Source organism: Enoplosus armatus, chromosome 21 (genome assembly GCF_043641665.1).
Source record: "Enoplosus armatus isolate fEnoArm2 chromosome 21, fEnoArm2.hap1, whole genome shotgun sequence".
Classification (NCBI taxonomy): Eukaryota; Metazoa; Chordata; class Actinopteri; order Centrarchiformes; family Enoplosidae; genus Enoplosus; species Enoplosus armatus.
The window spans coordinates 506,537-531,603 of NC_092200.1; the positions used below are offsets into that span (position 1 = coordinate 506,537).

The 25,067-nt window shown below is 46.4% G+C and overlaps 1 protein-coding gene and 1 pseudogene across 1 annotated transcript in view; both read right to left on the minus strand.

The window, feature by feature from the left end:
- Positions 1–25,067, minus strand: part of LOC139304591 (NLR family CARD domain-containing protein 3-like) — a 136,978-nt pseudogene that overhangs the window by 44,033 nt on the left and 67,878 nt on the right.
- The window catches only part of LOC139304215 (histone-lysine N-methyltransferase 2C-like), a 66,209-nt gene that overhangs the window by 26,722 nt on the left and 14,420 nt on the right, over positions 1–25,067 (minus strand). Inside the window, 26 exon segments of the mRNA XM_070928101.1 lie at positions 1,945–2,079; positions 4,289–4,504; positions 5,178–5,251; positions 7,178–7,519; positions 7,846–7,974; positions 8,524–8,556; positions 8,792–8,923; positions 9,493–9,528; positions 11,389–11,466; positions 12,160–12,355; positions 12,470–12,594; positions 12,736–12,840; positions 13,022–13,150; positions 13,227–13,330; positions 13,769–13,862; positions 14,028–14,083; positions 14,396–14,551; positions 14,810–14,974; positions 15,049–15,230; positions 15,431–15,535; positions 16,536–16,637; positions 16,888–17,007; positions 18,052–18,177; positions 20,549–20,656; positions 21,967–22,717; positions 23,215–23,359. Of these exon segments, the coding sequence (XP_070784202.1) occupies positions 1,945–2,079; positions 4,289–4,504; positions 5,178–5,251; positions 7,178–7,519; positions 7,846–7,974; positions 8,524–8,556; positions 8,792–8,923; positions 9,493–9,528; positions 11,389–11,466; positions 12,160–12,355; positions 12,470–12,594; positions 12,736–12,840; positions 13,022–13,150; positions 13,227–13,330; positions 13,769–13,862; positions 14,028–14,083; positions 14,396–14,551; positions 14,810–14,974; positions 15,049–15,230; positions 15,431–15,535; positions 16,536–16,637; positions 16,888–17,007; positions 18,052–18,177; positions 20,549–20,656; positions 21,967–22,717; positions 23,215–23,359 (3,944 nt within the window).

Sequence of the window (25,067 nt, forward strand, 5' to 3'; positions counted from 1 at the left end):
AGGAAGACAAAAACAGACAGAGTAACAGATGTCAGTGTGTTTATCGGTCTCTACATGTGGAGTTAAAACATGATGACATGGCAGCTAGTAATGCTCGCTTTCCCTCTCTCTCTCTCTCTCTCTCTCTCTCTCTCAGTAAATGTGGGAGAATCAGTGATGGATGATGGAGTTTACAGCGTGCAGGGGGGGGCAGCAGAAACCACATGACTAAAACACCTCCATCATTATACGTCATTAAACGTACTGAAGGATTAAACATGCTTGTTATCAGACTAATGTGCTGGATAATAATTCAGACTGTGTGTGATGTGCTGCAGACAGAACTGTTTTAGTCCTCCTGTGGTTCTGGTTCTGGTGCAGTTGGGATGGTGGAGGGGTCTGGGGGGGGGGCTATACAGTCAAATCTTGTTTGAGCTGATCATTAGTCCTCCCTGCTGACTGGTCTTTCCTGTCTGTCTCTCACCTGATTAATCACACCTGCAGCGATACCTGCTCACAGTGAATGTGAAGCTGCTGTCGCCCTTCGGCACACAGACCACACACTGAGGGGAACACTCCAGATACTGGTCCTGCTCTCAGACTGGGACACATCCTGGACTGTCACATGGTCTCAGAGCTCAGGTGTTGTACACTTTGGTTCAGAGAAAAACATTTGGACTATTGAAGTGTTTCTCTCCAGAGGATGAACCTCCCCGATCTTTCCTCTAGCGCCACCCTCAGAGCAAACTTTACATGTTGAGCTCCACTTCAGTTTACACTAAGAACAGATTGTGGCTGTATTGAACTCTGCAGCCTCTCGGGGGCGTGAGATGATTTAAAAGATGGGACAGAAGTAGAGACGCCACAATCCAACTTTCTGAAACCAGTGACTGTTTCTGTGAACTTTGGGACTGTCCTCCATCTTCCTTCCTTTCCTGTCTCTGTCTACTTTTATCTGTATGAGACAAGAAAAGTCTCAGAGTAATCTAGTTATTATTATTATTATTACTATTATTATTTTTATTATTATTATTATTATAGTAGTATGATAAGTAAGTAGTGTAGTGTATCCAGCTGACACTGAGACCAGGATCATCGGAGAGCTGTTCTCAGATCAGTGTGAGGTGGATGTTGAAGGAGGACAGCAGACCAACATTCAGAGCGAGGCAGCATCCCTTTAGAATAAAATCAGTCAGTTCTGAGACAGACTGAGGCCACGGACACCGACTCTGGGTCAACTATTCTCAAACTGAAGTGATTGTTTGTTTTCGTCCACCCCCAGTGTTCCCAATACCCTTTTTTTCAAATGTAACTTGTCCTTTGGCCCAGAGAAGATGACTGTGACCGATCCTGGGTCCATGTGTCTGAAATCCTCTTTGGTCTGCATCGGCCCGGTCTCAGTGCAACACATCTAGTTTTCAGTGTCTCCATCCTGGAGGTCAGTGATGATTTGATTGGATCTAAATTATACTTCGGTTACAGTCATCAGCCAAATGAGAGCACAAGTAAAAGAAGAGTCTGTTGTTACCACCATCTTGCAGGGCTTCTATGATGCTGCACAGGTACTCTCAGATATTTTATTTGTATTTCTGTTGTTTTGCTGTTGTGAAGTGGCCTCAGGTTTCAGATGCTGACAGTGACTGTGTGCTAAAGATACAGACACAGTTAAGAAAAGGGATATTACAAAGTGTAACTTTGTGAATTTACTTTTGGATTCTGGATTCTCTGTTCAGTAACATCTGAACTGAAACTGGAATTCAGAGCTGTTGACCAGCTGCTGACCAGCTGCTGCTGACCAGCTGCTGCTGACCAGCTGCTACTGACCAGCTGCTGACCTCCAGGTGATCAGAGTGAAAACTGAAGTGTGTGTGGACTGGCGCAGGAGCGACCCGGGACAGCAAGAGGATTTCAGGGGGTCGTGGATCCAGGAGGTCTGCCTCGAACAGGGTCGCCTTGAGATCTTACCAGAGCCTCTTTGCCACCTCCTGCTACAGATGCCTGGTAGGGACAATCTTTATCTGTTGGTGATTTTAGGGCTTTGCTTTGGGGGAGATTTTCCTGCCTCTTCTTACCGGCTCCCCATCTGTCATTTACCTCTCCCTTTTCAATGACAATTACATCAGAGATATTAGTTGGAGTGAGTGAGGCTCAGCAGGCATGCACATCACAGCAGACTCATCACACCAATCATCTTCTTCACTTATCTTCATCAATGACACAATGACAACAGCTCCTTATGCTTTTGATACTTTCATGCCCCCAGTAAAAGCCATCTGACCCCATCTCTCAGTCTGTCTCTGCATTCCCCTGACATGCAGCCTGGCGGTTACCATGGTTACTACTCAGAGAGGGAAACCAACACCATCCTGCCGTTGTGATTGGACCCCAGTAACAGTCATCAGATTTATGACATCAGGAAGAGATTTAGCACTTCCTGTTTGATCGTTTCATTTCAGTCGACTAGTCACAGACTCACACTGCCCCCGCAGACCAAACACAGTAACTACATGTTAACGGCACTATCTGTATATTTCCTTGTCCATTTGTATTCTATTTTATGTTAATCCTTAATCTCATTTGATTCTGTTTTTATTTCAATTTATTATTTATTAGGGCTGGGCAAGTTAACGTGCTATTATCGCGTTAACGCATTAATTAATTAATGCTGACAATTATTTTATCACGCATTAACGCATTTTTTATTATCATTATTATTTTTAAAGTCCGTTGCTCACTGGCTCTGAATACACATACAGACAAAACATGGGTCACAGGAGGGGTGGGATGTTGATCAGTATTGGCTTGGGACAGAAAAATGGAGAAAGGTACCGAACTCTTACATGGATATTTTCATTTTAAATCTCTTCCAGATGGCGGAGTTGATAGAACCAAAGTTATTTGTAACCACTGCAAAGTTGAATTCTTATCACCGGAGTACTTCGAGTATGAAGTATCACATAAATGCAATACACACCGTTGATGCCAGCATATCACCCACCCAAACAAATAGTGGAGGGAGGCTTTGGCAGACTACGTTGGATGCAGCGTGTGGGAAGTATAGATAAACAAAAGCAAGACAAGCTAACAAATGCCATAGCGATGTGGATAGCTACAAACTGCAGGCCGATTAGTATTGTGGAAGATGTCGGTCTGAGGAACGTTCTTAGGATTACAACGAATGCTGGCACGTATGAGCCTCCCTCAAGACGCACCATCTCAAGAAGAATACACGAGTTGTATGAAAAGGAGAGGACTACAAAAGCGACGGCGTTACAACATGCACCAACTGTTGCTCTCACTGGAGACTACTGGACATCGCTCGACCACTTCACCTCACTCTAACAGGGACACTTGCTACTGAACATAGACTGTTTATGCTGCTCCCTGATAAAAGAACAATGTTTCTGCTGGTACCTGTTCAGAAAAAAAAGAAAACAGATTTATAAATGTCAACTTGCTGTTGCTCGGAAGGTGCCTGTTATAATGTTATGATCGCGGCTCTGGACTCTGAGGGTAACTTGTTTTTCTTTAACAAACTAGATAAAACGTTAATGCCCTGGCAGTGGCAAATAGCTTTGGTTTTATATTTGATTTGATTACATTAATGTTTAAGTTAAGATTTACAAGAAATATTTTAACTGCTACTGTGTAAAGGGAATACTGCTGTTAAAAAGCACCTTATTTGTTTAAAGTGTTTGCGAACCATATGTTATTGCACTTTTGTTCATATAGCAGTACTTTTAAAATAAAAGTGCGCAATACACTACTTTTGAATTCATTACTGAATTTTGCGCATAACAATGCGATTAATCGCAGAAAATCATGCAATTAAAAATTTTAATCGTTGCCCAGCACTATTATTTATATGACTTTATTTATCCTGAAATTGTTGCACTTTGCATTGATTCTGTGTTTGAAAGATTCTGTACAAATAAACCTGATTTAAAGAACAAAAACATACTGCCATCTCAGTTCCTGACTAAGGTCCCCTGAAATCACAGTAGATTCATATATTACTTAACTCAATATAAATACTAATATTACAAATGGTACATGGAAAGCAGAACAGAGAAACACGTCATCAAAATAAACTATTAAAAAACTGATTCAAAAGAAGAAGAGGGATCCTTCATTCATCGCTTTTCAAGATCTGTGGAATTTATTAAAATTCATTCATTTCAGATGCATATTAGTGAGTTTTGGTTAAATCCTGTGGTTTGTGACAGGAGTCTGGTGTTGATTTCTCCCTCTGGTTCTACTTCATGGGGGGATGATGTGTTAAAGACAAACACACTGAAACTATGCTCACCTGTCTGAACTTCCACTCCTGCTCCTGTTCCGTCTCTTTGGGCCTCAGCGGGTCCTTGAACGTCCCGTCCATCTCCATGGAAACGGGGTCATAAGGTCCCGGCGGCGGCGGCGGCGGCGGCGGCTGCTGCTGCAACGGCTGGTGGCGTTTGAGTGGGTCGTTGGACAGCTGCACCTTGTTGATGCGCTGAGCCGCCCGGTTATCTCGAGCTTTTTGCTGCCGGAGAGAAAGCGACATCCTGGTTCACGATGTGAGTTTCACCTTAAAATAAAAAACACGCTGCTGCTTTTGAACCTATTCCTACCTCCTTTTTAAAAATGTTTTTCAGTGTCTGAACAATTATAAATCACTCTCTGCAGTTTGGTGATTTCCCTCCAGCATTTAAGACCACGCCTCTTTCAAACAAAGCAGCCTAGATCAACCCAAATTCACCAGGACTTACCCCGATCCAACAGTAGAGAAACCTCGGTGTCAACTTTAACTCAGAACTAAACTCACGTGGGGTTTCTTCTTTTCATAACCGAAATGAACTTTGACCCCCGTATTCTCGCCGATGACCAATAACAAGCTGTCCTAATAAAGCTGACCTCTGAGTGGACAAAGAGCCGGAGTTTCCAACATGGAGGAAGCTATCGTGGCTCATCAGCTGTGTTATCATCCGGTTTTATTGAAGCTCCTCTGCCAGAGACAGTTTCCAGGTGGCTAGTTGTTGTAGTTGATGTTAGCGGTTATCTCGCTACAGTAGTTCATCAGCTAACCCTGTGAGTCGTCACTACGTCACCAAGACTCTACAGCCTAATATTGCTGTCACGTTCCGGTGAGTCTCAATCCACAAATATTGATAATCAGCTGCAGCTCAACTGAGAACAGAGCCGAGCAGAAAACTCACCACGAAGGGCGCTCTGTCCTGAGAGCTGGCTTTCCTCCACAGCTTGGCGATCTGCTTCACTCTGGTGGACCAGTCTGACACACACACACACACACACACACACACACACACACACACACACACACACACACACACACACACACAGTTGATCCCATCAGACCACTGTCCATTTTTTTGGTTCCATATTGACGAACATTTTATGTTATTTTGGAAACATGATGGTATGCTAGACGACAGAGATGTGACTTCTCACGAGTAGCTAGCCTTTTCATTTTAATGGATACATTTCAAAATGATGGGTAAAAACTGATTTCAGTGGGTTTATAAAACAGTCTGTGTCTCCCCCAGTCTGTGTGCGTGTCTCTGTCTGTCTGTGTGTGTCTGTCTGTGTGTGTGTCTCTGTCTGTGTGTGTGTGTGTGTGTCTCTGTCTGTGTGTGTGTGTCTCTGAGTGTGTGCGTCTGTGTGTGTCTCTGTGTTTGTGTGTGTGTCTCTCTGTGTTTGTGTCTGTGTGTGCGTCTCTGTGTTTGTGTCTGTGTGTGTGTCTGTGTCTCTCTCTGTCTGTGTGTGTACATGTGTCTCTGTGTCTGTGTGTCTCTGTGTGTGTGTATGAGTGTGTGTGTGTGTCTCTGTGTGTGTGTATGAGTGTGTGTGTCTCTGCATCTGTCTGTCTGTCTCTGCGCCTGTCTGCCTGCGTCTGTGTGTGTGTCTGTGTCTCTGCCTGCGTGTGTGTGTGTGTCTGTGTCTCTGCCTGCGTGTGTGTGTGTGTGTGTCTCTGCCTGTGTGTGTGTGTCTTTGCCTGTGTGTGTCTGTGTGTGTGTGTGTCTGTGTGTCTCTGTGTTGTGTGTGTGTGTGTGTGTGTGTGTGTCTGCCTGCGTCTGTCTGTCTGTCAGTCAGTGTGTGTCTCTGTGTGTGTCTCTGTGCATCTGTGTGTGTGTGTGTCTCTGTGTTTGTGTCTGTGTGTGTGTGTGTGTGTGTGTGTCTCTGTGTCTGTGCATCTGTGTGTGTGTGTGTCTCTGTGTTTGTGTCTGTGTGTGCGTCTCTGTCTGTGTGTGTGTGTGTCTCTGTGTCTGAGTGTGTGTGTCTCTGTGTTTGTGTCTGTGTGTGCGTCTCTGTGCGTCTGTGTGTTTCTGTCTGTGTGTCTCTGTCTGTGTGTGTGTGTCTGTGTGTGTGTGTGTCTCTGTGTTTGTGTCTGTGTGTGTGTGTCTCTGTGTTTGTGTCTGTGTGTGTGTGTGTGTGTCTCTGTGTCTGTGCATCTGTGTGTGTGTGTGTCTCTGTGTTTGTGTCTGTGTGTGTGTGTGTGTGTGTGTGTGTCTCTGTGTCTGTGCATCTGTGTGTGTGTGTGTCTCTGTGTTTGTGTCTGTGTGTGCGTCTCTGTGCGTCTGTGTGTTTGTGTCTGTGTGTCTCTGTCTGTGTGTGTGTGTCTGAGTGTGTGTGTCTCTGTGTTTGTGTCTGTGTGTGTGTGTGTGTGTGTGTCTCTGTGTCTGTGCATCTGTGTGTGTGTGTGTCTCTGTGTTTGTGTCTGTGTGTGTCTCTGTGTGTGTGTGTGTGTGTGTCTCTGTGTCTGAGTGTGTGTGTCTCTGTGTTTGTGTCTGTGTGTGTGTGTGTGTGTGTGTGTGTGTGTGTCTCTGTGCATCTGTGTGTGTGTGTGTGTCTCTGTGTTTGTGTCTGTGTCTGTGTGTGTGTGTGTGTGTGTCTCTGTGTCTGTGCATCTGTGTGTGTGTGTGTCTCTGTGTTTGTGTGTGTGTCTCTGTGTGTGTGTGTGTGTCTCTGTGTCTGAGTGTGTGTGTCTCTGTGTTTGTGTCTGTGTGTCTCTGTGTTTGTGTCTGTGTGTGCGTCTCTGTGCGTCTGTGTTTGTGTGTCTGTGTGTCTGAGTGTGTGTGTCTCTGTGTTTGTGTGTGTGTGTGTGTGTGTGTGTGTCTCTGTGTCTGTGCATCTGTGTGTGTGTGTGTGTGTGTGTGTGTGTGTGTGCATCTGTGTGTGTGTGTGTGTGTGTGTGTACCAGGATACTGCTCTCTCAGCTGGGGGAAGTTGGTGTTGCAGTAGAGGACAGGAGCGACAGTCGCCATCTCTCCCAGAGTTTCTTCTTTCTCCCACTTCAACATGCTCCTCTGAGCCGTCGACATCACATCCTGCTCGCCCTCTCCTCCTGAGACCTGATTGGCAGAGGCCGGCCCGGGGGTGGGGGCAGGGCCTGGAAGCGGAACGGGGGCGGGGCACTCAGGAAGGGGCATCCTGAAGCCTGCTGGACCTTGGGCACCACTGGGCATCATGGGAGTGTTAGGAAAGTGAGGAGCAGCTCCCATCAGGCCGTTCACCAGCGGAAGACGAGGAAACACAGCTGCTGTGGAGAGAGACGTTTAATAATCAATTAATCTATTCAGTTCTCTCCAGTGACTCAGATCTTCTGTTTTCCACCTCAGTAAACTGAATCTGAAACTGAATTTGAAGACGCTGCGTTGGACGGACACTGTTTCTCAATAAAAACAGAAAAACAACATCAATTGACAATAAAATCACTTCTGCTGCAGCTGAGGACAGCCGGCTGTGAAACCACCACATCACTAACGTCACCTGCAGCACACGTCGAACGCACCGCACACACACAATTACAACATTTCCGTTTGACCCTGAGAAATGTCAGTCAGGTACAGCTGTGTGTGTATGTACCTGTGTGGTGTGTGTTTGTCTTGCTCCCAGCAGCAGTGTGTGTGTGTTGGCTCTGCTCTGACTGGTTGTTGCTGCTGTTTGGACTGAGAACGGCAGTGAACACCTCCTCCACGTCCTTCCCTTCCAGCTCTACACACACAAAAACAAAAATCACAAAACAGTTGTATTCGGCTCCACGTCTGCATTCATTATCATAAAATGTTGTACCAAATTCAATTCATTGAAATGGAACTGTCCCCATCACAGACGTCTCAGGATCAGAGTTTGGGACATTTTACAGTGTCAACTTGTCAGTGCTGTCTGGTGGACAAACACTGCACATAAGTCACTATTCTTTCATAAAACACATTTCATCTGATTCATCAGCTGATGTACGCTGTAAGTTCTCCTATGAAAGCCGGCATTCAAATAATGATCACAGCATAAAGGAATAAAGGCCTGATACACAAAACGCTGCAGGGTGAAATTACCTGTAGCCTACCACAGCTCACGTGATATGGGGTCACACCGTGGAGCTAAAGTGGTGGAGGCTACTTTTGTTTCGTAGAGTTAATTTCTGACAATAAAATTTGGGTGAAAATGGTTTTGTGTAGCTTTTGTCACTGACAATAATGAACAACATACAGGATCTGATGATGATTTTTGATTTCAGCAGGAGAGATGAGTGTTCAGTCTTACCTGGGATCTTGTAGAGTTTGCTGAGGATTGCCCCTGAAGCACAATACATTACTGATTAGTCAGCTGGAACTCACAATAAATACTCTCAAACTGGCTGTACATTTCTTTTGCACAATTCTCTTCTACAGGTATTTGAAGTAGTAAAAAGTGAAGTAAAAAGAAAATGGCAAATAAAAAACATAAAAAGGGGGAACATGGTTCCTTTCACTGCAAGGATCTTACAAAGGACTCACAAAACTTGGTGTTGCCCTTTAAAATCTAAACTCACCGTCAGTGACCATCTTGTCGAGCTCAGGACTTAAGATGGCATCTAGAGGCTCCTCATGCACCATCCTCTGGCCACGCCCACCACTTCCTGTCAAAGATGAGTGGTCAGCCATGGAGCTAATGTCCAGACCGGCTGAGAGAGAGAGAGAGAGAGAGAGAGACACACAGACAGACAGACAGACAGACAGATTAAATAATGACCTGAACAAAAGAGACAGACAGACGGAAGAACCAGTTAGTGTTATCTGAAGAAGAAGAAGAACCAGTCAGTGTTATTTGGAGAAGAAGAAGAAGAACCAGTCAGTGTTATCTGGAAGAGAAGAAGAAGAACCAGTCAGTGTTATCTGGAGGAGGAGAAGAAGAAGAACCAGTTAGTGTTATCCGGAAGAGAAGAAGAACCAGTCAGTGTTATTTGGAGAAGAAGAAGAAGAAGAAGAACCAGTCAGTGTTATCCGGAAGAGAAGAAGAAGAACCAGTCAGTGTTATCTGGAGGAGGAGAAGAAGAAGAACCAGTTAGTGTTATCTGGAGGAGAAGAAGAAGAAGAACCAGTTAGTGTTATCTGGAGGAGAAGAAGAAGAAGAACCAGTCAATGTTATCTGGAGGAGAAGAAGAAGAAGGACCAGTCAGTGTTATCCGGAGAAGAAGAAGAACCAGGAGGAAGAGGAGGAAGACAAAGACTAGGTCGTCCTGTGGAGCCTTACCAAATGGGGAGGGGGAGCGCTCCACCTGGAACTGACCTGAAAACAAATACACACAGTTATTGTCTGAACAAACCACTGAAGTTTTAAACTCCATCAGGGCTGCAGCCTGTGAGAGAGCACGCTTCTTCGTTGGTATCATTATGCAGTTCTCCAGCAGTGAGGGTGCTCCCTCTGTGGACCAGCTGACAAATATCACTGAGCATCCCGACTCCTTCCATAATGTTGCTGTCACGTCTGAATAAAGGCCGATCAAACATTTACTAACTCTACTGAATCAGAGACATGAAGACACAAATGTTACGGGGTTCAGGACTTTAGAGATACTGAAGTTACTGTTACGGTCAACAAATAGCTCCGTCACCAACTGCTGCTCAAACAATAATGTCTCCTCTTTACATTTCTATTGCCATACCTGTTCACCTGTGTGTGTGTGTGTGTGTGTGTTAAACATGTTGGTCTCATGTCTGGATGAGCACATGTCGCGCTCTGACGTGAAACAAACTGAACTGAAGGTGGTCAGATTAACAGCAGGTGAAAAATGCAGAGAGATTAAATGGATATTGTGTTTGCTCTTATTAAGAGTCCTGTAATGACCACTTAATTATCATCTCTTATGGACAAAGATAATAAATTCAATTTGAAGTTGTTGAGGACATTCCTCTGATGTCAGATCAGTCTGTAAAAATTATTTAGTTTTTCCATTGGTCGCTTAGTAGTTTTATTTATTTAATGTATTAATGCAAAAAGCTTCACTTTAACAGATAAATGAAGCCAGAAATGTGACAGATTGAAGAGGACCTATTATGCTTTTCCTTATTTGCTGTCATATACATCGTGTTACAATGTTGGATATTCCTATTAAACGTTACCAAAGTTGCCAAATAATGAGGAAAACGTATGTAAAAGTAATCCCTGTGAGCTGAAAGCTCAGTCTGTAGACTGCTCTGAATGCTCCCTTCGCTTGTCGTGTCTTACTTCTGTGAGACGTATTACGTAATAAGCCTCAGGGATGGTCATCTGCTCAGGGCACAGCAGTGACAGCACGCCCACGAAGAAGAACAAGAAGAAAGAAAACAAAGCACAGCCACGAAGTAGAGGGCCGCTCATCCCCCCTCAGTCTGTCTGAGTTGTTGGGCTGCTCTGCTCAGGACGGCTCTTTACTGCTACTCAGGTTGTTCAGTGTCTCACAGAAAGAGCTTTTTCTGTATTGAAGGAAAGTAGGTTACTTTCTAACGCTTTCTGTCTGTCAGGAAACTCCGTAAATCACAGAGAGTTGAGGCAGAGCAGCCGGAGGACATCAGAGGGAAAACCAGAACACAGTTTCTCCATAAAATGGAGTTTCACCAAAATCAGTGAATACAGTTGTGTGTTTTTGTACAGTAATCAGTGAGGCCCAGTCCCCAGAAACATCTATCGTTTTTCCAACCTACTTCTCATTTGTGGTCTGATAAACAGGAAGTTCACCACATTCAGTCCCCATGTCTCTATTTTCCAAGCTGAGTTACTGCTGCTGTCCAGCAGTCGGCCACAGCGGCTCAGTATGAAGCGGCGCGCTGTGCTCAGGGCTCAGAGGCGTCCCCCTGCCCCTCGTGGGCTGCAGGGAGCCGGCCAATCAGAAGAAAGGGGGCTTATAGGGAGGCAAGCCTTGAAGAGACAGGAGCTCAGACGGCTGTCAGACAGAGGGTGAACTGAGGGGTCGCATGAAGGGCCACAATAAGATGAAGAAGGGCTTATTAGATCTGTGAATCATGCAAAGCTGCTCTAGTGGAGTCCCGGAATAAAGATACAGAGCTGGACATGAACATAATACCTCCTCTTTAAGACTGAAAAGGGTGTGTGTGTGTGTGTGTGAGAGTGAGAGAGAGAGAGAGAGAGAGAGAGAGAGAGAGTGTGTACCTGCATGTCCTGTAGCCAGTATGTGAGGATCAGTGTTGAGAACATCAGACAGATCCAATAGAGCCTCCTCTGACATGGCTGGATGGTAACACACACACACACACACACACACACACACACACACACACACATACCATGATAACACTCACGATTCACGATGTGTATCAAACACAAATGAAAGATGAAGATAAGCAAATATGATTAAAACTAGAGTCACCGCCCTGCGGTTGTTTGCGTCCACCAACCAGTCAGGTTGCAGTTTCCATCCATGTCTGTCCAGACTCATAACATGTGTAGTGAAGACTGAAGGAACTGAATTTGGTGTCTAAATGGAAGTTATCACTTTATTGATGATATTTATGTATTTGTTTTCTCCTAGCAGTTTTAGATGTGAAGCCTCTCTATGAGCTGCAGGTGAAACTCACAGCATTACGGTTAGCTCGGTGCTCCAATGCATTGTTTACAGTCACGTGACTCAGATGACACAGGAAGTGAAAGGCAGGATGGTGAGATGGAGGAAAGCCCGTACTGTGTTAGTTACTGTTGATTCATTGTGTCATCACAGTCAACGTGTGTGTGTGTGTGCGACATCTAGAGTCATCCGATTCATTCTTAATTATGGATAAAAACCTGTTTTGAGGTCACAGTGACCTTTGACCTTTAAGTCAGAAGTGTCACCAGTTCAGTGTCTGACCAGCTGTAAGATATGGTCACAATCTGCCCTCCTGTGGGGGCCTAAAAAGAGAATAATTTGACAAATAAATAACTCACGCAGTGTTCCCTGCTTCTTGATCGTTGCCATGGCGCCAACCGGCAGGCCTGAGGGGGAGGGGCCATGTAATCCAGGGATAAGGCCTTTCATGTCACCTGTTGCTGTTCCTGATAGGCTAGCACCTGGTGTCTCTGGACTCCGCCTCCTGTCCACCTGTCGGCTCCGGTCCAGAAGATCCCGACCAAAGAACGCCTCCTGGACAGGGAGGAAGAGCCAATCAGAAAGCTGGGATTTAGTAAAAGAGCCCTGTATGTATATGTGTGTGTGTGTGTGTGTGTGTGTGTGTGTGTGTGTGTGTGTGTGTGTTACCTGGAGATAAGAAGGGAAAGCCTCTTCCAGCTTTGTCTTCTTCTTCCTGTATCTCTTCTTCACCTTCTCCAACGTCTGGTCTGCAGGGGGCACCGTCTCCATGGAAACGTCTGCAACCAGGAGGCCTGACATATGACACACACAATAATGTGTGTTTAGTTTGATCTCCATATACATCTCACAGCTCTTGATGCAGAACACATTGACATCAACATTAACTGAGAGAAGGTGGGGGTGTGTCCACAGGTACAGGTGAGATATCTCACCTTCGTCTCGACCCAGCAGCGTCTCTGTGGGATCTTTTCTACACAGTTTGATTCTGCTTGGACCGGCCTTCCCTCCACGCTGACGCACCATGAACCCCCCGATACCTGAGACACAGAGAGACAGGTAGAGATGGAGAAAGGTGGAGAGGGACACAGGTGGAGACAGTATCTGGTTGAAAGGGACTGTGGAGGTGGTCTCTGTCAGATGGATCTGAGTCAGAATCTCAACAGGACTTGATCATGTGACTGTCAGCTGTGATGTTCTGTTCTCCCCGTCCCTCCTCACCAGGCCTGTAGGGTTTCCTTTTCCTCTTCTTGTTGCCGTCGGTAACCTTGGGCTCCTTGGTAACATCATCATCGTGGGCGTGGTCTCGCTCTGGGCTGGAGTCGGATTTCATCTCACACTCCAAGCCACCTGGAGAGGAGAGGGGGGGGGGTTTACACACAGCAGGTCTTTTGTTGTGTGTGTGCGTGTGTGTGTGACCTCGGACCTCTGCTGTGGTCCTGCTCAGTGGGTGGGTCGGGGTCAGGTGGAGTCTGCAGGACAGACACACTGTTCTGGTTGATGATCCTCAGCTTCAATTTGGGTTTACACCTGCAGGAGGCAGAAAGGAAACAGCTGATCAGTGTGATGACTCACTACCTCCACCTCCATGTATCTCTGCATTCATGTATGTTCAGAGTGAGCTGGAGATATCAGATTAAGCTAAGTTAACCGACAGTATTTGGCCATTTAGTTTCATTATTAGCATCATGTTTTGTAATTTCAGGTGTTTTTTGTGAAATGTAATTTAAAGTCATTATTAGGCAGAATTTAGGCCAAGAGTCAGGTCAGATATGTCAACAATATAACCTCTTTTACTCCTCAGTCTGAAGGGCTCAAATATTAGCATGCTAATGTTAGCTCTGTCAGTCAGCTAATTCAGTTAACTACTACTATGTAACAGTTACACCAGGCAGTTAGTAAGAAAATAAACTCATGAGAATCTCCCAAAACCAAAGAAGAAGAGAACAGCACGTTTACCTGCGGTACCTGCGCGGTGACGTCAGAGGTTCGACCAGAGACTGCAGGTGAGAGAGACCCGACTCTGTCAGACACACTCCGTCCTGAGTGTACGTCTTTGCGTCTGTACACACACACACACACACACACACACACACACACACACACACACACACACACACAAAGACAAAAAATGTAGAGACAGGGGGATTGAGGGACGGAGCATTTATACATTATTGTTACTTAATTTAATTATCATATTAAACACTGAAGTTATCATGAGAGTCACACTGACCGGGTTCTCTGATCCTGGAGATGATCTGGGCCATGTAGGGAGACTCAAAACTGTCTGACCTCCCTGGGACAAACCCACACACCAGTGTTATCATCAAATCAACACACACAGTCTGGTCCACAATTCACAATAAAACAACATGGACACGAGCTGCAGTGTTGTGACTAAGAGCTCAAAATGGATGTCTTGATGAAACAGGTGGAGCTGAGAGCTGGGTAACGTAGTGACGACTTCATAAAGATCTGTATTAACCAGAGGCAGGTGGCTGCCGTTAGCTGAGGCTGCTAATATGACAGCTGTTTGTCTCTGCAGTGCTTTGTGTTTCCATTTCCTCTTTAGTGTGCTGCAAAAATCAGCTGGACATTAACACGAGCTGCTGATATCTTTATTAATTGTTTGTGTTTTTACCGTATGAGCTGCGGCCATGTGTTCGGCACAGAGAACAATCGAAGCCTTCATCAGCAGCAACTTCCACCTCATCTTCGGTGGTCAGACCCTGGCACACAGCGTGGACCCACCTGCACACACACACACAGATAACATGAAGAGGGGAAAATGTGAATGTGGTACAAACAGTCCCTTTATCAGTCCAACAATCCCTCAGGCTGATTAACTACACAGTAAAAAGGGTTCTGCGGTGTTGGGGAATATTATTATTATTATTATTATTATTATTATTATTATCACTCAATACAACTCAAACTACAGGCTCTAAAATGACCATGACGCTGAATGTGTGGATTATCAGTGTGTGTGTATGTGTGTGTGTGTGTTACCTGTCACACTGCTGACACTGCAGTATGAGGTCGTCCTGTGTGTACTGTCTCTGACAGAGAGGACAGCGGCTCAGACTGCCACAGGGTCCACAGTGGCTGTAGTTACTCTGCCAATCACAGTGCAGCCCGGGGGAGGTGGAGCCACACTGGACACACCACACACACCTGAGGAGAACACACTGTCAGAGAGGAGAAAGCACACACCAGGTGATTGACAGATGACTGACAGGTGGACCCACCACTTGCACTTCCAGGCTCCTTTAGGTACTGTATGAAGGGGCGGATCCAGGCAGTAGGTGTGGTAGCTGATGTCACAGTCGTCACATAGCAACAGTCGTCCGGGGTCGCTGGCCTCGCCACACGCCTCACACACCGTACACTCCAGACAGCGCCACCCTTTGGTCAGGACGACCCGTGTGATCTGGGCATGACAGCAGACAGAGTAACCAGGTTACAGTCAACAATAATCAGGTTTACAGTCAACAGTAACCAGGTTACAGTCAACCATAATCAGGTTACAGTCAACCGTAATCAGGTCACAGTTAACAGTAATCAGGTTACAGTTACCAGTTGATTAACAGGGATTAATCTTACAGACTGCGAGTGTGTTTGTATACTGACCTTGACGTTAACACAGTAGGGATGGTAACACTGTCCACACTGAGAACAGGCCAACAGTCTGCCTTCAGCTCCCTGACCAAAACTACCACACACCACACACATGTCCTGCACACACACACACACACACACACACACACACACACACACACACGCACACGCACACGTGTTACTGTATTGGTCTGGATCAACAGTGATTGTTAGAGCTGAGTCTCACACTACTGTAGCTCTGCGGCTGCTTGTCTTCAGACATCATCGAACATTTTATAACTTTGGTTGAAGGAAAGAAAGGGTTTGGTATTGGCCCGGTGTAATATGATATTTACCTGGATATTATATTGTAAAGTGAGGCTGTATGGTACTTTAGGACTGGACACATTTACATATTCAAAACACGTTCAGTGTAGCCTTAATGTTGCTGGACTACTTCTTCACGTCATTCAGTCTGTTCAGTTTAACCTGCAGGGCTTTCTGATGGTTTCTCATGGTGAACTGAATACACTTTTAATGAGCCGAAAGTGTCTCTCAATGTCTCGACTGCAGAAACAGACTGAATCATCTGTCAAACTGCACAAACTGACTGTCACGATAAGGAGCTCTAAAAGACTAAACCAGACTAAGAGTCTGCAGCCATGCTAACAGGAGAGAGACAGTATATTAGGGCTTCTGTCCACATAGCATCTTTTTCCACTTGTTCCCAGTGAGGAGAGAGCGTCTGCGGCAGCATGTGGCTGCCCGAAGTAAAAGTGCTGCACCAAGCAGCTTTTTTCAGAGTGCTCCACCATTTTTGTGCGGTGCACAAAGACACTGGTGCCATCACTGTCGCTCCTGCACCTGAAAACAAGCGACACTAATGTGGGATGTATGCTTTAATGGAAGCATTTCTTGTTTCACTTTTACAAAAGAAAAGGCTTCAAGGAAGAAGACTGTCTTTGGGATCTCTGAAGATTGATGAAGTGAAAGTCTTATAATCAGGGTCGTCTTATATCTATATCTCACACTTTTTTTTAAGTATGCTTTGTTATTTGTGCTGAAACTCAGGTATCATATTGACACCAGAACTGAATGATTTTAAATGGGACTCTGGTGAGTACAGCTGAAGGCGTACCTGTCTGAGGGTGTAGTGGTCGGAGGTGGAGAACATCACCACTGTGTTGTGCATTGAGTTCTCTTCCTCCTCCTTCGGCTGGAACGGCTCCACATACACACACTGACGGAGACAGATAACAGTAATCAATATCTTTTATATCACCTATTGATCAACTATTGATTAACTGTGTAACAGTGGACTTCCAGTAAGATTATACTGGACTGAAAGTGTTAAGACAAAAAGACTGAGACAAGTCTGACTGTCTCAGAGCCACGCCCACCTCTGTTACCATGGTGATTCAACTGTGTGTGTGTGTGTGTGTGTGTGTGTGTGTGTGTGTGTGTGTGTGTGTGTGTGTGTGTGTTCTTACTCCAGGTGACACTGTCACAGTGTCCTGAGTCTTCAGTCGGCTCCTTCCTCTCCCTCCTCTTCCTCCTCCAAGACCACCTCCTCTGGACCTCCTCCTGCCTGGAAACCCTGAACCACGACCCTGAGGGGGGGAGAAGGAGAAAAAGGAAGAGGTAGAATAGGAGGAGGAGGAAGAGGAAGAAGAGCAGGGGGAGGAAGAGAGGGAGGAGAACGAGAACAAAGAAGAAGAAGAAGAAAAACACAGGAGGATGAGGAAAACGAGGAGGAGTAGAGGGAGGATGAAAAAGAAGATGGAAGATGAGGAAAAGGGGGAAATAACATCAAACCATGACATCACTGCATTAATGACAAGGCTTACATCATACATGCTGTATGTTACCATGGAAACACCAACAGTACAGTGACATCACTGAAAACAGCAGGGTTCCCTTGCTGACCTGACATTTAAGCACTTTCAAGGACTTCCTGGTTTATTACATGGTTGAATTTAAGGACACTTCCTGTCCCGTCCATCGGCAGAAAGTGAGCTGCTACATTTTAGTATTTACCTTCAAATGTATTCAAGGGATAATTATATTTTTCAAACTATGCGTCTCCCTTCACTGAGCTGCGTCTGCTGCGCTGAATTTAAATCAAGAACCAAAGCTGTGGACCTGGAGTGTCACTAAATCAGCCCCAGAATAACAAAAAACTACGCCTGCACCCTCAAAGCCCTGTCAGAGCAGAAAGTGGCACAGAGAAGTCCTCAGGAAGCGCAGCAACTACTTGTAGGGCTAGTTGGCTACTGTAGCTGGCTGCTAGCTGTTAAGGAAAAGTATTTGTACATGGACTGATTTCAGACCTGTGTCACTCTGACACTCTGTTCTTAAGCTCCACCCACCACACTCCCACTCCATAATAACCAGCGAACAGCGAGCTGTCCTTCTAAAACCCTGCTCTGATGTCTGAAGGTCTCCACACCTTCACACCCCAGAGGGGTGGTACACATACACACACACAGTTAGTAAGCTGGTGTTAGCTCCAACATACAGACAGGACTGAAAGTAAGAGTGCACTTGTTTTTCACTCTGCTGCAGCCCAGAGGGGTGGGTGTGAGTAAACGCAGTTAGTAAGTTGGTGGTTAGTAACAGCCCACAGAGATCAGAGTTAGGGTGTGCTTCTTTACCACTCTCATGCTCCAGAGGGGGGAGTCCGGTGGACGTGGCTTAGGGCTGTCCCACCCTCCCTCCCCTGTGGAATCCTGGGAGGACGAGGGGGGGCTCACCGCCCTGCGATTACTCCACCACGAACCCTGAGTTTTTGGGGGGGGGGGGGGAGGAGGGGAACAAAATGCAGTAACATAAATGCAACAGCCACAAAACAAAAAGTCCAACTGGAACAGAAAAAAATTAATCAGACAAAACCAACAAAAAGTCATAATGAGACGATGTTACCATGACAACAACATGCAGCCAGTCAGGTCACAGACAGTCATACTGGGACACAGACACTGGGAGCAATCAGTGTGTATCTATACTAGCGCCAATACCAGCTGACTGCAGATATATCTGTGGTCATTCAGGGACAGTTTGAACCACAGAGCGGATGATTTTAAACGTTTGTATTTAACTAACAACAAATCTAAGGGCTCCATATTAAGATTATTTGTTTAGCTAGAAACGAATGCTAATTGTACAGAGCAGTGGAGCATAATTAGCTTGTATCTGAAGAGGAGTTGAACTTTTGGAGCTGCTCTTGTTTAACATGATGTGAACAGACTCTGTGCTGGTAAAGACCACACCAACACCAACACCATTAACCATGAATCAGTCCAACAGGATGCTCAGTTATTCTAAAGTATTTTGAAGCTCATACATGCTGTTAACAAGGAAAGGAGGTCTGGCATTTATTAGTCTACATATAAAAAAAAAAGAAACGCAAGATTAAATAAAAGTAAAGATTATAACAAACAAGTTAACAATAAATGAATGTACTCTTTATTCTAGGGGCGGTGAAGGCTGAAGGAAATTACTTATTTTCCTCTTCACATTATTGCATTTAAAGATTAATATCAAATATTAAGTATAGATCTATGGATCTAGATATAATTCAGTATTGATGAGACTATAATCTATATTAACATCACATCGGTCAACTCCCTCTGCAGCTCAACACACAAACATTCAAATACTCACAGACAGCGGACACAAATAGCTTCATGCAATGATCTTCACGTGTGTGTGTGTGTGTGTGTGTGTGTGTGTGTGTGGAAAACATGCTGAAAAGAAGAAAGAATGGCTGCAGCGTCAGTGAATGACAGGTGAGGAAGAAGAGGAGGATGTAGAGGAACACTAGTCTGTTCTACATGATTGGTTGCTTTAGCTGCCTCCCTAAAGGCTAACACACACACACACACACACACACACACACACACACACACACACACACACACACACACACAGGACTGACGGACCTCTTTCTAATTTCAAAAACATTATTCAAACTACTTCCAGTGTTGAGACCGTAGTCGGCCGTAGAGAATACAGGATTTAAGTTTCTGGTCAAAGTGCTTGAGCTACAATGAGCCCTCAGTGTGCATGTTAGTCAGTCCGTTGTTCCTGTCCTGTATGAACCAGCTGTAGCTGCAGCTGTTCATGAGTTATCAACAGGTCAGAGTCTGGGATGGAGCATCACTGACATTTGTGTTTTTTATATTGACAATATGCCAGAAGTGCATTAACTGTTACAGTAACAATTATGGCCACTGTAAAAAACAAATTTCAACAATGTTATTTTCTGTTTTCCCTGCTGTACTGAAAACATAGTGAACCGTAACCCCAAAACCCAGGTACATACCGAACCGTGATTTCTGTGTACCGTTACACCCCTGGTTGGGTGCCTAAAAACCGAACTGAACACAGACACAGTGCACAGTGATGTATCGATACGTTAGTTAGCCAACATCACAGCTAACTAACGTTACGTCTCTCTGAGTTATTCATAAACTTTTGTTTGACTAGTTTATTACTGAACCCGGCCGTCACACACCGCACCACCCTCCACTACAAGTAAATTCTCAACCTGTGGGAAACACTGACTTCTACTAAATATATTTCTACATACAGCTGAAATGACAAGATGCTTAATCAATCTACAGAAATGCTACCGAATCAATTAATAAATCAATTCAAAGGTTCCTGTGATCCAGCCTGCTGTTCAAAGTCTTAAGTGATAGTTCAATATCCCTCATATTTGGACTGAAGAAATTGTCATGGGGATTTTTTCCTGACATCTAATAGACCAAATGATTAACCTACTGAGCCAGAAATCTGCAGATTAATTGGTTATGAAAATAATCATTAGTTGCAACCCTAATTCTACCCTATTGAACGTTTAATAGAGGGTCTGACTACAAGCCGGATCTCTGGTTCCTTCTTAGAAAAGCATTTTCAAAAATATGAAAATAAACGTATTAATAGTCTGAACTTGATTATTGTTTTGTTTTCGTATGACTGAGAAATAAAGTCCAATCAGGACAAAATCAGACAGGAAACCAACAGAAAGTGGTTCATCGCCATCACATGGTGGGGAAAAACCAGTTGAGCTAAACTGGGAATGAAACCATCAGGGTGAAGAACAACAAGGTTTAAACACACACACTACAAAGGTCAAAGGTCACAGACCTGTTTGATCCTGGCTCTGCCGGGGGAGAACTTCCTCTTGGAGATGGCCGGTTTCCCCATACCAATTTTAGGGGTGAGGGGCAGCACAGTGGTTGGAAGAGCCTGAGGCTGGGAACAGAAAATATACAAGGAGAGGTCAGTCATAAGGAGGAGAAAACAAGGAGGAGACGGTCACTAGTAGGGGAAAACAAGGAGGAGACGGTCACTAGGAGGGGAAAACAAGAAGACGGTCACTAGGAGGAGAAAACAAGAAGGAGACGGTTACTAGGAGGAGGTGGTCACTAGGAGGGGAAAACGAGGAGGAGACAGTCACGAGAATCAGAATCAGAAATACTTTTCTAGGAGGGGAAAACAAGGAGGGGACGTCACTAGGAGGAGAGAACAAGGTGGAGCAGACGGTGACTAGGAGGAGAGGAAAAGGAGGAGACGGTGACTATGAGGGGAAAACAAGGAGGGGACGTCACTAGGAGGAGAGAACGAGGAGGAGACGGTGACTAGGAGGGGAAAACAAGGAGGAGATGTCACTAGGAGGAGAGCACGAGGAGGAGACGGTTACTAGGAGGAGAGGACGAGGAGGAGACGGTGACTAGGAGGGGAAAACGAGGAGGAGACGGTCACCAGAATCAGAATCAGAAATACTTTTCTAGGAGGAGAGAACAAGGAGGAGCAGACGGTGACTCTGAGGAGAGGACAAGGAGGAGATGGTCACTAGGAGGAGACGGTGACAATGAGGGGAAAACAAGGAGGGGACGTCACTAGCAGGAGAGAACGAGGAGGAGACGGTGACTAGGAGGGGAAAACAAGGAGGAGATGTCACTAGGAGGAGAGAACAAGGAGGAGACGTGACTATGAGGGGAAAGCAAGGGGGAGACGTCACTAGGAGGAGAGAACAAGGAGGACACGGTGACTAGGAGGGGAAAACAAGGAGGAGAGTCACTAGGAGGAGAGAACAAGGAGGAGACGGTGACTAGGAGGGGAAAACAAGGAGGAGACGGTGACTAGGAGGGGAAAACAAGGAGGAGACGTCACTAGGAGGAGAGAACAAGGAGGAGACGGTGACTAGGAGGGGAAAACGAGGAGGAGACGGTGACTAGGAGGAGAAAACGAGGAGGAGACAGTGACTAGGAGGGGAAAACAAGGAGGAGATGTCACTAGGAGGAGAGAACAAGGAGGAGACGGTCACTAGGAGGAGAAAACGAGGAGGAGACGGTGACTAGGTGGGGAAAACAAGGAGGAGACGTCACTAGGAGGGGAAAACAAGGAGGAGACGTGACTAGGAGGGGAAAACGAGGAGGAGATGGTGACTATGAGGGGAAAACAAGGAGGAGATGTCACTAGGAGGAGAGAACGAGGAGGAGACGGTCACTAGGAGGGGAAAACAAGGAGGAGACGTCACAGTTGTCTCTTGTTAGATTTACCTTGGAGAGAGGTGGAGACTCTCTGCCAGGGGGGGAGGATCGGAGAGGAGGTGACGGCGGGGAGAGCGGAGGCGGGGTCATGGGAGCTCTGGTGGGAGAGGTCTCGGGGGAAGCCTCTGTGGAGAAGGGAGACTGCCTCAGACGGATGGAGAGGTCGTCTGAAGGCCTGGAGGAGCAGGGAGGAGGTCTGAGAGTCCGACCTTTCCCCCGGCGGGAGAAGGGAGGCGGGCTGGGGGACGAGAGGTGCAGGAGGGAGGGGGGAGGAGATGAGGAGCTCATTAGCTCCATCACCTCCATGTCTAAAGAGGGGTCCAGTTCCAGCACTGGGCTCACTGGCTCCTCCTCCTCCACATCTGATTGGTCCTCCTGCTCAGTGCCCTCCCTCTCTTCCTCTTCATGCATCCTACCAGTCACTCCCTCTTCCTCCTCTGCATCCTGCATCTCCCTCATTGGCTGTTGCCTGGCAACCACCTCACGAGCAGTGGCCACGTTTGGTGCTGTTGGCTCTGGTGTTTCAGGAGGATCCTCCTCCTCCTCCTCCCTCTCTGAAGGCTCAGCGTGTGATTGGTTCTTATCTTTGGTGAGTTCTGTTGCTGCAACAACAGGTGCTTCTCTTTGATTGGTAGGTTCTGCTTCCTGGGGTAGGTCCTCCAGAGGAGGAGAGGGAGGAGGTGGGGTGTTGGGGGAGCAAAAGGGGAGTAAGGCAGTCCTGTGAGGGGAGGAGGAGGGGGAGGCCTCCAGAGAGCCAGCTCTAAGAGGAGAAGCAGAAAGAGATCGTGGTGAAGTGAGGGGGGAGGGAGGAGGTGAAGATGAGGGCGAGTAGGAGGGTTGCTGGGGGGGTAAGGCAGAGTGTGGTGTGATGGGTTGGGGGGAGGGAGGAGCAGGCTGTGGGAGGAAGGGGGAGGCAGCAGCAGGAGGAGATTGATGGTCTTCATTCAGGACAGATTGCAGCTGGATTCCTACAGAGAGAGAGAGAGAGATCAGTGTGAAAGGTTCAGAGTTAGTCTCCTCTCAGTGTCTACTTTAGTCACTAAAGTTTAACTGCATCGTCCAAATAAATGCAGGGCAGCACATTAGAGCCAAGATACACCGCCTCACCTGAACTAAACCTTATTACAGTATTGAACATCAGCAAGTAAATGTCAACAGTGCAGCTGCTTCCTACCTGACGGAGGACAGTTTGAGCTGCTGTGCTGATCCTTCTCCTCCTGGTCTTGATCTCCTCCCCCCTCTGTCCTCTCAGCAGGCTCCTCCTCTTCTGGACTCTCCTTTGTTGTCTGATGAGACTCCTCCACCTCCTCCTGCTGCTGTGGAGCTTCTCTCTCCATCTCTTCCTCCTCCTCTTCAGTCTCCCTCTGTTGCGTCTCCTCCTGCTCCTCAGCCATGCTGACGTCTAGAGGAAGACTCGGACGTTATAAACTCAGCAAACCAAATGAGTTCTAGAATCTCTATCTGGAGTCACAGCAACTAATAATTTTATTTTTAAACCACTATTATCAATGTCTATGCCACATATGACTTTTGTAATAGTAAATGTCAAGCTGGTCTCCCTGATACTCACCCACAGTGGCTGTAGTCTCCCTCTCTGTTTGTGTGTGTTGCTGAGGACTGGCAACAGAATGGCTTCCAGGATCAGCACCAGGCTGCACAGGACTAGTAGGACGATGACTAGGGCTGGTTTCAGATGGCCCAGGGGTGGCAAGAACAGGGCTAACAGAATTGGGACCAGGGCTAGTCTCACACCTCAAAGGGCTAGGAGAACCAGGACTGGGACTAGATTCTGGCTGCACAGGACTAGCAGGGCCAGGACTAGCCTCTCGCTGCACAGGGCTGCAAGGGACAGGACTATAGTTAACCTGTGTATCACCTGATTGCAAGGGGCCACAAACAGGACTAGCAACTGGGCTACTGTCCACAAAGCTAGCTTGAGCTTGTGGAGCATGAGGAGGGCTAACCTGTGAGGGGGCAGTGGGTGGAGGACTAGCAGGCATTTCACTAGTGTGGCTTGTGCTAGGCATTGCAGTGTTATCCTGAGTGGGAGTAGAATGGACAGGGCTAGCATGGCTTGGACTAGCCTCAATGGAAGTAGCATCAACAGGGATAGCTGGTCTTTGATACAAGGGGCTTCCCAAGGCAGTGCTTTGTTGGTTTTCAACAGCAGACCTATCTGGGGTATGGAGAGGACTAGCTAGAAACTGGCTAACCTGGCTCAGACTAGCCTGGTTGGGGCTAACAGCAGATGAGTCATCAGTTAGAGAACTGGCAGGTATTGGGCTTGTCTTCCCAATACTGTCTGTATGTTTAACAAGACCAGAATCAAGCTTAACCACACTGGGAAGAACAGAGCTCTGGTTTATGGAACTGGCCACCACGTCCACATCAAGACTTGAACTAGCCAAAGTGGGGCTCAGCCGTGCCACAGTAAGGTCAGACCTGGTTCCAATGTCAGGAGCTGGGCTATAATGGGGACTACTGGTAGGGCTATGGTATATTTCACTGGCCTGAGCTGGACTGTGAGGTGGACTACTACACACGACAGTAGTATGTGCAGGGCTGCTATATGTCGTGCTAGCTAATGAGGGAGTCTGTTTTTGGACTGGGCCTGAGTGGGTTCTACTAGAGGTGCTTTGTGTGTGTACAGGACTAGCTTGACCAGCAGGACTAGACCGAGGTGGACTGTGGATGACACTATCAGTTACACAAGCAGAGCGGGAACTTGTCTGGCCACTATGGCTCAGACTGTGGCTGACAAAGCTACTAGCTGGGCTAGTATCAGTCAGCCTACAGTGTGGAGGACTAAATCTCATTGGAGTTGGCAGGGGGCTTTTCTGTACAGCAGAAGTCTGTGAAGGACTGTCGGTAGTTGGGACATGTGAGGGACTTGTCTGTGTGAGCTCTGCAAAACTACAAAGAGAAGAACTAGTTCTCTCTTGAGCATGCATGGAACCCATCAAACAGTAGTCACCATTAGCTTCTGTGTGGACTGGGCAAGCATGAGTAGGACTAGTATTTACTGGACTGTCCGGAGTGGAATTAGGATGACTGGGACTAGTTTCTGACTGAATAAATTGACTAGGGTTGTCGACAGCTACCTCCATCTC